Source organism: Takifugu rubripes, chromosome 1 (assembly GCF_901000725.2).
Source record: "Takifugu rubripes chromosome 1, fTakRub1.2, whole genome shotgun sequence".
In the NCBI taxonomy this organism is placed as follows: domain Eukaryota; kingdom Metazoa; phylum Chordata; class Actinopteri; order Tetraodontiformes; family Tetraodontidae; genus Takifugu; species Takifugu rubripes.
In genome coordinates, this window is record NC_042285.1 from 13,289,914 (window position 1) to 13,304,638 (window position 14,725).

At 43.8% G+C, this 14,725-nt stretch overlaps 1 protein-coding gene across 3 annotated transcripts in view; it reads left to right on the top strand.

The window, feature by feature from the left end:
• Positions 1-14,725, top strand: part of LOC101065727 (protocadherin-15-like) — a 103,624-nt gene that overhangs the window by 23,449 nt on the left and 65,450 nt on the right. For all 3 annotated transcript variants that reach the window (XM_011606156.2, XM_029842026.1, XM_029841981.1), the window contains exons 3-4: positions 9,617-9,631; positions 10,046-10,111. In XM_011606156.2, coding sequence (XP_011604458.2) covers positions 9,617-9,631; positions 10,046-10,111 — 81 coding nt within the window. The remainder of the gene's footprint in view (positions 1-9,616; positions 9,632-10,045; positions 10,112-14,725) is intronic.

Below are 14,725 nucleotides of genomic sequence, written 5' to 3' on the forward strand. Positions count from 1 at the left end.
ACTTGACTCTGAGTTATGAGAAAAACACACCTAGCGTGCCCAATGGGAAGTTGGCATGCATTGATATCGAAAGAGCTATTGTGGAAGTGACCAGAGCAGCAGCAACAGCAGCAACAAGAGGTGTGTGTGTGTGTGTGTGTGTGTGTGTGTGTGTGTGTGTGTGTGTTTGAGCATTTCCCGTGTCACTTCTTGAATGCGTTTTTGATAGAAAACGTTGATTGAGAACAAGTAGAGCAGTCGGCCTGTCTTACTAATGGAGAGTCATGCAGTGCGACCACTCTTGTTGCCGACTAGTCGTGTAGTCAGAGCACGCCACCGACCTCAAGACTCTCGACCAGGTGATATTGAGTAGTGTGAAGAACAAAGCAATCCAGAGACTCAAAAGGTTCTGTTTTGTGAAGGCTTTAGCTTGTCTGGTAACAAAAGCAGATACGTTACTTTTCCTCAGTGGGATTGAATACCAGTGATACCTCAAAGTAACGTATCTGCTTTTGTTACCAGACAAGCTAAAGCCTTCACAAAACAGAACCTTTTGAGTCTCTGGATTGCTTTGTTCTTCACACTACTCAATATCACCTGGTCGAGAGTCTTGAGGTCGGTGGCGTGCTCTGACTACACGACTAGTCGGCAACAAGAGTGGTCGCACTGCATGACTCTCCATTAGTAAGACAGGCCGACTGCTCTACTCTCAATCAACGTTTTCTATCAAAAACGCATTCAAGAAGTGACACGGGAAATGCTCAAACACACACACACACACACACACACCTCTTGTTGCTGCTGTTGCTGCTGCTCTGGTCACTTCCACAATAGCTCTTTCGATATCAATGCATGCCAACTTCCCATTGGGCACGCTAGGTGTGTTTTTCTCATAACTCAGAGTCAAGTCGTCTCTGACTGGGATCTTTGGGGTGTTTCCATTTACCACCCAGTCGTCGCTGAGTTTTTTCAGCAACCTTACGACTAGAGTAAAATTGCATAGTGTGAACAGGACTTTAGCATTTAGTGAGAACTAGGTAGTGGTGGAGAATAATGGAGGTAGAAGAGAGGTATTGGAGGTAGGAAAGATTTGGCAGGAGAGCTGAGGCAAAAATGAGAGAAAAAAAAGGCTGAGCAGAGCCTTTATGTGACCTAATGACCTCAGAGTCACATGCCGTAGTCAACCAGTGACAGGTGCTGAGTCAAGTCTTCACACCTGGACGATTGTGGAATCTGGTGCTTTCCTTTGTCTCCGAGACAACGAAATCCATGTGGTCCTCTCGGTTATGCATGGTGAACCTCTGTTTTACCCACAAATCCAGGTCCCAAAACACCCAGTAATCGCCCTAAAAAATGAATGTCAAAACGTCAAAAACTAAACGTCATGGTCAGCAACGTTGCCATTGAATCATCAAATCTGCAGGCTGCTGAGCTGGGTGGAGGAGACAGTTCCATTCTCTTTGAGGTGATGCTGCCTCTTGTCTCCATTTTCTCAGACAGTGCTAGACTAGGATCTAAAGGCATCCTGTCTCATCTTGGGAGTTCTGCTTCCATACTCATGGCAAAAGGTCTATCCAAAAACACATTAAAACCCTCTGACTCAGCTCGGTAACTCTTCTTTTCCTTCCATGACGATTTTTCCTGTTCTGCCCTTTAGTTCAGTCTTTCAAGTTCTGCTATTTGCAGCCTCCATTAAAGCCTTGATTACCAGTATAATATTCAGGGAATGTCTTGTACTAACACTTAAGCTTTGATATCCCATACTATAGTGTCATCTGTAAGATATGGGGTGTGTCCTTCTGCTGCTTCCCATCGCCACCCTGACAGTCATGGCTCAACAGCTGCCCCATCTCTGCCTGGCAAAATGGAAAGACTTACTGCTTTCATGTAGCACAAAATCTACAGATCCTTGGCACAGGCAGTGAGACGTGGTCTGACGTGGTCCCTCTCCTTCTTGCCTATCATACCAAGCTGGTTGACATGGGTCAGTAGCTGGACTCTGGTGTCCCCGAGCCGATTGTGAGGGAGGAAATTTGCATCACAGCAGATCTCGGGGAACTGTCCAATCCTTTGGCCACTCCGTGGCCTTGGCTGTGGCAGTTAAACAGTTAAACAGAAAGTGCCATTGCTGCAGAAGGCGCAATTGTTGTTCTACTACCTGGGGTGGTGGAGACCATATAGAGCGCTAGGGTTTTTTTTTCTATCGATTCTCTTTAAAACTCTAAGTGGGCCATGTTCGAAGACTGGTGCAAATTGAAAAATGTTTTCCCTTTTCAGTGCCTCATCTCAGAATGGTTATCCTTCTTACAAAGCATTAGAGATAGGCGAGGGGTTTCTCCACAATTAACTCCTATCTTGCCGCTATCTCTGTTTGCCATATTGTCTTTGGAAGAGACGCTGGCAGCCAGCGCCCGCTGGTGAGCTAATTTATGAGGGGAGCACATCGGAGGCTGTGTGTTTCCAAACCTCAGCTCCTTCCTTCGACCTCTCTCAGCAGTCCCTTGAGAGACTGGGTGAAAATGACTTGAAATCACTGGCATTCAATCCCACTTTGCTTTTGGCCATATCCACAGCTAAACATGTGGGTAAAATGCAAGCTAGCCTGGCTTATCCCTCCTCCTTGCACTTTTCTGGAGGTTGTTGACAGGCTGTTCCTTGACGCTAACCCTTCATTTATACCAGGATTTAAAAGTGCAACTTATTGCTGTGTCAGAGCTGATGATTGATGGCTGTACTCGTGCTTTACACTTGAACGTTGAGAGATGGAGTTTTGAAGAGATCTAACAAGCTGTTTGTATCCTGGGCTTTATTCTATGTGGGAAACCCATTTCACAGCCCACTAAATAATGGCTGCCACTGGATCTGTGAAGGAGACTAAGGGTTTACAGCACTCAGGGGTTTTGGGAGACCATTCAAATCAGGTCATGTCTACCTCATGTCCAATGGAGTCTCTACTGAGGAAATATCGAGGGCAGACGGGGCTTTCCCTCAAACTTTTGTCTAGTTTTAGAGACGGGATGTGACTGTACCCTCTCTGGCTCGCTCCATACTCGGAGGCGAGGTATCACAGCACACTCCCCTCCTTGCAGTAAGTAAGGAAGATGCACACTTGATTATGCAGATTACAGGCTGCCATGATTTATATAGAGAGAGGGGGAGAGGTATGCCGTCTGATCACTGCTGCCATTTGCCTGTCAGACACAGAGTCATTGGAGTTTACGTATGGCAATCGCAGAGAACCCGTTCCCATAGGCTGAGAATCCACAGTATGTTAGCAGGGAACCAGGTTGTGTGAGTAAGCTTACTTTCCTTTTTGGTGACTAATTTAATTAAGGGAAAAAAGGTGACGCTCAGCTCGTCATCATTTCTGTATTTTAGTTTCACGTGGATGATGGAAAGAGGAACATGGCTTTATAAAAGGGGCAGAGTCAAACAAATCAGTCCAAACGTAAAGCTTTTTTTCATAATTATTTGAAGGAATTTCCAGTTTCCATTTCATGTCACGTTCTTAACGTTTTCTATTTCTTTCAATGATGTTTATTTCTCTCTGGTGCATATTTATTTGCTGGGCATCCCCACATCTGCATTTCCACTATGATTTTCTCATCTCATCATCCAGCTGTAAAGGGTCCTCTGAGCCAAGTCCAAATGACTCAGGTTAGTAGTTTATAAACTGTAGATCAGTGATGCCCTGTGCACATCAGCCTCACTGTTACTACTGCACCGCTCTCCTCCTGAATGGGCAGAAATATCCGTCTTTGGAACGCCATCATCTGTCCCACTCGTCTGGGGGCTTTACAGTACTTTTACAGTAAATCCTTCAGTGTTCCTGTCTGACACTGATAGCTTTACCTGCTGCACCAGAGTGTGCAAACAAGCTAGGACTGCAGCTGACTGCAGATGTGGGATGTCAGTGCTGAGCTTTTTGCTTTCCATTTCTTTTCTTGGCCACGCTCTGCAGCTTCAAACATATTTTCCCCTCCCTCTTAAACTATTTAATAAAGTGTTTATAAGTCAGTTTACTGGTGGAAATCCAAAGACTGTATCTTGCTGACAAAATGTTTCACAAGGAGGCAAAACAGTCCCTATTGTTAGCCTAAATTTTAAAGTCATTATTAGTTGTGTATTTGTATCCCTCTCTGTTAGCATGATGGAGTTGCACATGTTACAGATTGCTTACTGCTTACATCAGTTGTGCCAGGGCAGTACGATGCTGCAGATTTATCACGTATTTGTGCATATTTGAGCACATGTGAAGGTGGCCGGTGTTTGGACGTGTTGATTTGGTGTTTTCAAGGTGATTTAAATATTTATTGCTGCTGAGGTTTCTGCCTGAACCCCCTCCTGTGCCTTTTCTGTCCTTCATCATGTCTCTTGCAATCCATCATTTTTTTTCTCTAGCCTTTCTTCTGCTGATCTACCTTGACTGCTGTTTGTCCACCCCTTCCTTTACTCCTGGAACCTTTATTTTTGAAGGTTATTTGTTTCCTGTCTTTCACCCTTGTAAGCATCGCTCACACATCTCTTTCTTCTGACCCTGTGTATTGCCAATTTACCAAGTTTTCCTCAGCTTATTTATTGCTTCAGGCTTTATAAAAAGACTTGTCCTTGACATTTATTACTTTAGTTTCAAGAGCCTGCAGTCTGTATTTGAATAGCACACTGGTCAAGTGTGTGCTCAGCATAGAGCTGTGACGTATCAGTGATAATAGCATGTATACAACCGGCAAAAGCACCCGCATGAAGACTACCGAAAGGAAATATTGGAAACCATGTCTTCTGTTTTAGCTAACAGCCATGTCTCTGGTCAAGAATGTGATGCAGGTGTGTTGCTTGGCTACCAAAGCAGTCATAACAGTGTTAGCGGTTAGTGCAGATTTGCAGCCCTGACCACCTGATTTCAGGCAGCAACACTGTCAGCTGTGTTCGACCCTGCACCCACCGAGAACACACCTGACACTCCCAGACATGGACAGGGGAGCGTCAGAATAATGGACCAGTCTGCTCAGTGACAAAGTGGGATCCTTACAGCGATGAGGGTGTGTGTGTGTGATTGTGCGTGTGTGTGTGTGTGTGTGTGTGTGTGTGGGGTGGGCATGTGCAAGCGGGTCCACAATCACTTTTCTCCAGAGATACATCAATCTAACACAAGGTCACACTCCCTCCTCTGCAACAATCTCCTTCTCTCCTCTTCGCTGCCAGTGTGCCCCATCACTTCTTCGCTCTAGCCTCCCCTGCATCATCTCCTCTCTGGTTTTGTCCTCCGTCCTCCGTGGATGAATGGATTGAAAAGGGGATAGATAGAGATGAATGGGTGATGGATGAATGTAGGCTGCTTGGATAGAGAAAGGCAGACACAGAGCAATGGGACCCCGGGGAGAGGTGTAGATTGGCGTACCTGCTGATGGAAGCTTAAAAAGGATGTGACACGAGAGCGCTTTTAGAGAAAAACGGGCCCCCGTCTGTTCACTCCCATATTTCAACCTTTTACAACCTCATCCCTTGGTGTTACTTTCTGAAAGACTTTGCGGCAGATTCTGTAAGTCGTGGTTGTAAGAGGGAGGGTTGCGTAGCACAAGGTGGTGTTAGAAATGTACTGATGTGTAGTTTTAAATCTATCCTGAATGGAACAAACGTCTGCTACGACACCTTCATTTGAACCATAATTTGGCTGTAATTAGCAGATTATCTCGTACATTATCTGAGTGTTATACAAGGTAGTTTTCTGTGTCAGCTATACTGTGTTTTTCTTCTCTTTTGAAGACGTTTCGCCTTCTATCCAGAAGGTTTGCACAGTTCTGAGCTCGCTGGGGACAGAGCTTGAAAATATAGCCCTTGTTGACCATTAGCATGCTAATGGCCCTAAGGTGAACGACCCTACCAATGACCCTGCCACTCGACTCTCAGGTGACCACCCAGATCATTAGCATGCTTATGGTCCACAAGGGCTATATTTTCAAGCTCTGTTCCCAGCAAGCTCAGAACTGAAGAAGCCTTCTGGATAGAAGACGAAAGGTCTTCAAAGGAGAAGAAAAACAGTCCAGCTCACACAGAAAACTACCTTGGACAACTATGATCTGGTTGGTTGAGAATCTACACAGACATCTGCAGATTAGTTTGGACAAATTTGCATTAACCTGCAAACCTTGGAACAGTGTGACATACCGCAACACACACACACACACTGGACAACTGCCCAAGGTCCAAAGTTTATCTCCAATATTAGACACACTCTGAATTTCATGTCAGGACTGGCTTCTTTTGCATTCATGTCTCCCGTTCTCATTTGAATATCAAATATTATTTCACTGGGTAAAATGAACTGGGTTGTAATGAAATTTAGTTAGTTAGTTAGTTAGTTAGTTAGTTAGTTAGTTAGTTAGTTAGTTAGTTAGTTAGTCAGTCAGTTAGTCAGTTAGTTAGTTAGTTAGTTAGTTAGTTAGTTAGTTAGTTAGTTAGTTAGTGTTGAATAAGGATACCGGTCAAAAACAGCGAAAAAACTCTTGTTGGTACATCTGTTTGCTTGTTTTAAGCCCACCTTTAAAGCAAAAGTAAACATAATTCCAGCATGTTTTGGCATCAGCGATCGCTGGGTTTTCCTGTTTTTCTGCAACCAAGCAAATATCTAACAGATGATTACAAGGAGCATGAAACAGAACAAATGTGGCACCATAAATTTTTGATTAAATCAGCTTCAGGAGCTGACGAGAAAACAAAGACTTACTGGGAATCTGGAAGCTTGCTGAGTGGAGGAGAGGAGAGGAGAGGAGAGGAGAGGAGAGGAGAGGAGAGGAGAGGAGAGGAGAGGAGAGGAGATCTTGGCTTATTTGAGTATCACAGTTGTTGAATCTGCTCCTGATTCTGTGTCCCTGTGTTCTTTTCCTCCGTTGTCTGATCAACATCTGCACAGGCAGATTGTTCTTGTCTTGTCAACATGTTGCAAACACACAGATGCAAATCTCCATCAAAAGTAAGTCAAACTTCGCAAGTTCAATTTACATGTCTTTAAACTCAAAAAACAAACAAATATATTTTACTGATGAGTGGAAATCTCAGTGTCACAGCTCATAAATAAATCTGGAACACAGCATGAGGACAGTCTAATTCTGCTGCGTTATTGTGATCAGGAGCAACTTTGTCCCAGTGGAAGACCAGTAACCAGTGGATGCCAGTTCAGTACACGCGCACACACACACACACACACACACACACACACACACACACACACGCAGTCACCCATTCCGCTATTGAGTTACTGACTCAGCATGTATATTTTATAGGAACTCGAGCATGGTTGGCTGGGTCAGGTGGATGTAGCAGTGTGAAGAGGGAACTGTTCCCTAGTGTGTGCTGGTTCCTCGGGTCTTCAGTCAGTCCTCCTAGCAGACAGCATTTAGATAGGAAAGACATTTCAGTTCTGATACTGTCAGTATAAAACCTCATCAGAGATCCGGCTCTGCTGAGGTCCACATCTTCAACACAATAACCTTCACCCTAATGTTACAGTCCTCCAACAAGCTGTTTGTCACCCTGACAGAATCTGGGCATTAGATATATTTATTCAATTACTCATGCACAAAGTCATTTCAGTAATTCTTTTTTTTTTTTCTCCAGAAACTTTCAAAGAGGAGCGTGTGTAATTAGTGCATAAAGGAAGTGAAGGATCCGCTACCTTCCTGAAGAGAACTGGGCTTTAGATCCACACACATTCAGTGTGGAAATGTGCATGTTTGAAGAATGAGCAGAGCATTTGCATTTGCAATTACCTCTTCAGCCTAAACCTCCTCCCTTGTGTGTTTTAACACAGCCACGTTTGAGTCATGCGGAGGAAGGAAATGACTCTAACACGTGATTTAATTTAGCAGCGGCTAACGATATTTGGCAAGTTAATTCATCTCCACCCAAACACATGGAGGGATTCAGCCCGACAACCTTTAAATGTATCACAAATAGAAACTTTAGATGCTATTCATTTGGACTTGATCTGTACATTTTTAAGCAACTTTTGTTGTCCTGGTAACAGATTGGGTTTATTTGTCACTTACGAACGTGCCACGCAAAATGGACAGAAGAGGGAGACAGATGAGGAGACAAACGGGAGAGACGGGCGGCCCCAAAGACGGACGAGGACTTACACTGGAGGATAAGAAGCAGCCGTGCAGGGAGGCACATCTGCTCACGCTGCTAACACACACGCCCATGCGTGCACGCGAGGATACTGTACCATGCTTCATTAGTTTATCTGGATTGCTGACATGAGGTGTCCCGACCAAGATCTTGGAGGGTATCAAGCAATCAGATAATTGCCATGAGTCCCAGCACTCAGCCGATCAGATGAAGATACATGGTCAGACGCTGTCCAAGCTTTAATCTTCCCAACTCGTCCCTCCAGCGTCGTCTTTTGATGCAATTTATTGATACGGTTCAGCTTATGGCATCAAAACATAAATATTGCGAGCAGCTATCTGGGCTGGTGAAGCACACACCTGCACAAGCTGTCAGGGGGGTGTTTAACACTGTAGCCCTGTGTGCTGCTTTGGCAGCGTCAGACCAGTGCATCATTATTCGAAAACATCATTAAAACATTGGCTGAATTCAGAATCTCTCATTAAACCAATATGTGTCTTCTTCCTTTAGATAACAGCTCTCCTCCTCTGACTGTTTAAGATGATGAAGCAGATAACGTAGCATAAAGATGCAACAACTGGATAGCAGCAACTCTGAAGACCATTTATGATCATTTATGATCTGATTAGAATGGCGTCCAAAAGCAGAATCACATTCAGATTAAAGTCTTCTCAATATTGCTTGATAAGCTGAGGCGAAGTGGGCCTTCCTTGTGTCATGTTCGTCTATCATTTTTCCACCGGCTCATGCTATGATGCCGTGCTACTTAACCAGCTTATGCCGTCTATCCTACGCACCCTGCTGGGGAAACGGGTCCAGTTGGAGCACACTGAACTGAACTGAGCTGAACTGCTTAGTGGAGATCTGAAAACAGGACAATATTAACTGTTGTTAAATGCTAAAAGCTAACTTTTAAGCAGTGTAGACTTATAGTTCCTGCACATCCAAAAGAGCGTAAATTGTGAGTTGCTGTTGCATGTTGCTTTCCAGTTTTGACTCAGCATAGATTGCTACTCAACCTTTCTGTACCTCCTCCTCCTCGGCATGACAAATTAAAAATCTAACCATGTTTTACACCAAGATACAGTAATTCTGAGTCCTGCTTTCTATGTCTGAACACAGAGAAACATCTCTCATAGACGCATGAAACAACAAATCTATGATGTCATAACAAAAAAAACACAGAAGAGGCGATTATCCTTTCATGAACGTTGTCAGCTAGGTGGGCAGCTATCCATCAGAAAGACAAAATATGTCTTATTTTTGTTCATTTCCTCTAAAGGGGACACTTATGCATGTATCTTGGGAGCACAGAAGCTGTGCCTGGTGTGACTAGAGGTGGAACATACATGCATATACAGGGATAAGAGCATTCTGTGTACTATATATCTCCCCACTTCTATCGTTATGTTGCCTTTTAAGGTCCGATATTCAACACATTTCCTTCTGTTTTTTCCTACCTTCTCTTTTCTCCTCTCTCCTTCCTGCTGGATTGTGGATATTTCTACAGATTGGCAATATGAGGGTAAAAAAAAAAAGATCTCCGTCGTTTTTTCTCTCTGTTTGGTGTGTGTTCCGTCATTGTGCCAGTTTATTAACCCCACTGACCCCCTGAAGATGGCTGCAGGAGGTCACACCTGTCATTACTGCAGAGAACAGAGCTCACCCCACGCGTCCAGTCATTTCTCCTAACCTCACCTCTTTTTCCGCCACATTTCATTCCAGCTGAACAGTAGAGAGCGAGTTTAAAAAGGCGTAGATAACTACCAGCTTCCTGCTTTTCTCCTGTGTTCTCCTCTCTGTTGCTGGTCTGCACTCCCTCTCATTTGTGTACATGCATAGAAAAGGCTTAATGTGTGGCATCATCCATATGCTTTTTGAATAAAGGCAATAATACTTGCTTAATACAATAAATCTTCTTTCTTTTCTCACTTCCCAGAATGTAAACTCTCCCGGTCGGGTCCTCCCGCTACCATCGTCGCCATAGATGAAGAAAGCCCTAATGGTAAAGTATGCCGCTATTCTGGTTCCAGCCAGTCGGACTTTAATCAGATGCTAACCACTGTCCAATGAGATGAGCATCTGAACACATGCTGCTTGGTGCAGCATGAAACCTGCCCTCATTAGCAGTCACCGGGTCACACTGTCTGCTCTCAGTCCTGCAGGATTGGGACGCGTTCTCAATCCAAAGCTGGACTTTGATATTAAAAGTCTACTACTGGCAACATTTCCGGATGCCGCTGCACCCGAGTGAGAAAATACTTGAGTGCTGGTATTTAGCGCTCGCTCGGGTGATTCAAAGGTCATTGTGTCGATCCTGGGGCTGTGTCTACCTGTGTGTTTGATTATTCCTGCCTGTGAGTTCTGCCTCCAGCGTAAGAATGAGCGTGTGTGTGTGTGTGTGTGAGTGGATGAACATAGACTGAAGTGGTGACAATCTGTTTAGCATCAGCATGACAGGTTCATTTATCAAGCAAATAAACATATGTCCCAAGATAACTCCAGCATTGTTATGGCCATTCTTTTGTTTTATTTATTTATTTAGTCATTTCTTGTTTGCACAGACTCACAGTAGTCTGTTAAAGGAATCAGCAGGTTTGGAGAGATGAGGTAAAAACAGGAATTCCTGGCAGGCTGCCAACTTGACCCAGCAGAATGTTCGGAGTCTTTTTTAGCCGAACACCAAAGGATGAGTTGTCAGTGTATTTTTGCGCTAATTAACGGCTCCTGATTTGATGGTTCAGCCAGAAAGTAGAGAGTTGTGTGCTTATGAAGTTCAGAGGAGGTTATTTGGAGAGGAATCACATTTTAATTGTTGAGTTTAATCCTTCCTCTGGACACGAGTATATTCAGGCTTATGCTGGCTTGACTGAAAGCCACTAAAACTTTATGTGGGCAGACAAACGTACACAGCAAGTTGGTCTTTGTGATTAACACAGCCTCTTATCTCCATCCTGTGGTGTAACGTTCAGAAACAGAAACCTGTCACAGTGTTTGCCTTTTTGATTTACCAGCAGAGTTTAAACGGTGAGACCTGATCGCTCTAATCCAGAGTGACACAAAAAGAGATTAGCGTTGCACTGACAAACAGAAAAGAGAGCTGAGCCTGTTCAGCTGGCATAACCACCTGTGTTGATAGCTTAATGCTTCCCATTAGGCTCTCCATCCACTTACTTCCCCTGTTTTCTACGTTGTGTCTTCCGGTATATTGTTCTTTCTAGAAATGCACATCAACTTCATATAGGCGATGTGGTGCAGGATGTGCAGGTTTCCAACCCTCTCCTCACTAGGAATGAGCAGAACAAAACCTTTTAAGCTTGCATCCACCTCAGCACAAGAGCTTTACCATGCAACACTGTTTAGTCCACATGGTACTGGAGAAACACGTGTCCCTCCATCAGAGCTAAATAAATCCTCCTGAACCATGTCTGCACTGGTCCTTTCTAGATTTTAGGTGACATTAGAAGGGCTGTGTACAGGATTTAAAAGAGCTCACTGAAATTCCTGGCATGCTTTGCGTTTGTTACATGAGCACCTTCAGATCAGCCTCTACTCTCAATTTCAGCTGAATTCATAACTATCTTCAAGCACATTGAAGTGGGACATTAATGTTATCTAAGGACACTGTCAGCCTTCTAAAACCTTTGGTCATTTTTTATGTTTTTTAGTTTGAGAAGTCTTTGATCGGAACTTCTTAGTCCCGCCTCCTTGTCATGTCTGCCGCATGACGATGTGATATTAAGCTGGAGTTAAAACTTAAAACAAAATGCGCTCAGTTATTTATAAGAAAACCAACCTCTACTCAGTCTGTGGGGGGGTATAATGCCTTAACCTCCTTCGCTAGCTGCACACTTGCTTGTGTCCAACTGCAGTAGGGCCAAATGACACAACCAGCAGGACCAGTGAGGCCACACCCGCTGCCATGTGGACCAGCGCTTTGTCTGAAATGAAGCGCTCATTTGCTGCTCCCTGCTGACCACAGAGGGAGCAGAGTGCACTGTCTACTGAACTCAATGATAAACTCAAAACCTATAGCATCGCATAACGAATGCGTACCGGATCGACTGGGCTGTAGCTTCCGTCGCTGTTGGTTACCATTATTTAAAAATGATCTGCAAAATATTACATCGTATTAGTCTGAGCTGTTGATGCACAGGGAGGCTGGTTGGACACTTTCATAGAATCTGGTTTTGTTTTTCCTCTGCAGACGGGCTGAGGGTAGCGTAAGGTTGTTTTTCTTTATCTAATGCTCCAGCGTTACAGTAAAATCCTTCCTCGGTGTTCATAAAGTAGGAGATGACAATATGTGTGCAGGGGGTTTGTTGTGAAGGTGCCTGCAGGAGCGCAAACATGCTCCTGTGCCTCTGGATTAATCTGCCTGACAGGGCGGCAGAGGAATAATTCAGGGTTGCTGCTGCTGTGTATGAATAATACTGTGTGAAATGTTGTTGCAGATTTAATAGAGAGTCTAGCTCGAGGGTGATTATCTTTAGGTTGGCAGAAACAGACGTGAGGAGAGAAAACATGTCGAGAAGAGCGTGACAAGCTACGTAAACGTTTGTATTCTTTCTCCTGGGAAACATCATTTAAATATCATCAAGGAAAAGGGTGACTGGAGTTAGTGGAGAGGAGGCAGCCTCTGCTCTTGTGCACACGTGATCTGTTACAGGCTCCCAGTGTGAAGGTGCTACAAGCTCAGGATGATGTTCAGGTGTTGTTGCTAACAAGCCGTCTTTAACCAGGCCCACCACACCCATACCCACACCCACCAACTGTCTTCTTTTTACTATAAATGCTTAAACACACAGCTTTTTATTTCCCCCTCTCGCTTTTCCAAATAAAATGGAAATGTTCCAAATCAAATGGAAATGTTCCAAATAAAATGGAAATATTCCAAATAAAATGGAAATGTTCCAAATAAAATGGAAATGTTGACTGTCTGTGGCATTTGTTAAAAATATGACATCCTTACAGGAGTTGATTTGGTGGATGTGCCCGCGCTGGTTGGCAGCAGATTCAAACTGAAGCCTTCACAAACACGACAAGGTCACTTCCTGTCTGGCCAGGCAACAGGAGTGGTCACATGACCTGTGAAATTTGGAGGTTTTGCATCTGGTTATAGTGCCTGTGATAGAATTGCCACACCCACCATTAGAGGATATTATTGTAATATATACTACAATAAAGATGTTTTAATTACGTCAGTTTTGATATTCCGAGCTGCTTTAAGATATCTTCAGAAGAGAAGATTAGATCAAGTATCTAGATGTTCCTGGATGAGAACTGAGGGGAGCAGCTGGTTTCATCATCCATTCATTATGATGCTCATTTCCTTCCTTCAGCCTAATGAATAAACATTTGCCCTTGAATTAGATCAGGTCAGATGGCAGATAAAATCCAGATTTAACGCCATTCTTTGTTTTCCTCTTGAAGTGTTCCTTCCACTTCTCTTTGTTGGAGAACCCTTTCTCTTTGTGCTGCTCTTGCTCCACTCAGGCTTCTGTATTCGCCACGCACGTATCAATTCCATCTGAGGAGGGCTGAGTCTGGAATCCCATTAGAAGGAAACGCAGATGTGAATTCCATCAGAAACAGTCACACTAGGTTCACCTACTGTTTTTTCTTGTAATAAAACCAGTTTTATTTAATTTTCCAGTTTATTTGTCATGGTTACCATGGTAGCCCAGAAGGCCATGACCCAAATTAATGTCTGCTAAATCATGTACTGGTGTCATCCAGCCTGTGTGTGTGTGTGTGTGTGTGTGTGTGTGTGTGTGTGTGTGTGTGTGTGTGTGTGAAGCAGCTTCAAGAAAGTGCGTCTTTCCTTCCGTCCGCTCACAAGAAGCACTGTGATCACTGACTGGATCGATCAATAGCGAACACCCCCTCCTCCTGATTTACTGCACGTCCTTAAGAGAGTGCAGGACCAACAACGTCCTTTTATCAAAGACACTGGCGTTATGTGACAGGTCGTTGCTGATTGGTGGCGGGAATAAAGCTGTTAGCCAGTAGGACAGGTGACACAAGCAAAGAGTTGTCTTGATCGCCAACTTGGTTACAAAGATGGAGAGTTTTTTATTTTCTCAACTGTCAACTGTAAGTTGTTTTTTTTCAGCTGGACTTTCACTGAAAACCGTGAGACCCAACGAACCCTCCATCAGTCTTTTCAGTCAGGCATGCTTTTATTTTGAGAGCTAATTCAGACAATGACAAACAAATACTTTTCCTTAAATGGCAATTTTCATGATAGGAAAACCATTCTGTAAAACATCTGCTCACATCTGTCAGGATCCACTCGAGTAAACATATTTAAGTTGTTTTTTTCACCCAAATTTTTTAAGTGAGTCATTTATTGGTTCCATTTAAAGTATTTTATATCTAGATTGTACTCTGGGTTTCCAGGTGCTGCAACACAGTTGGGAGAAAAGGACCCAGAGTGTCATCTGCTGTATTCATTAAATTCAACTACGCGTGTCCTCAACTCTGTCTGTGCTTTCACTGCCCTTGACCTTCCCTGCAAACTAAATCTAATTACCAGCAAAGAAAATGCAGAGATTTGGTTTTTTAACTGCTAAAGTTCTCTGCCGGGGAGGTTGAATCCTTATTTAGATATGTTTCT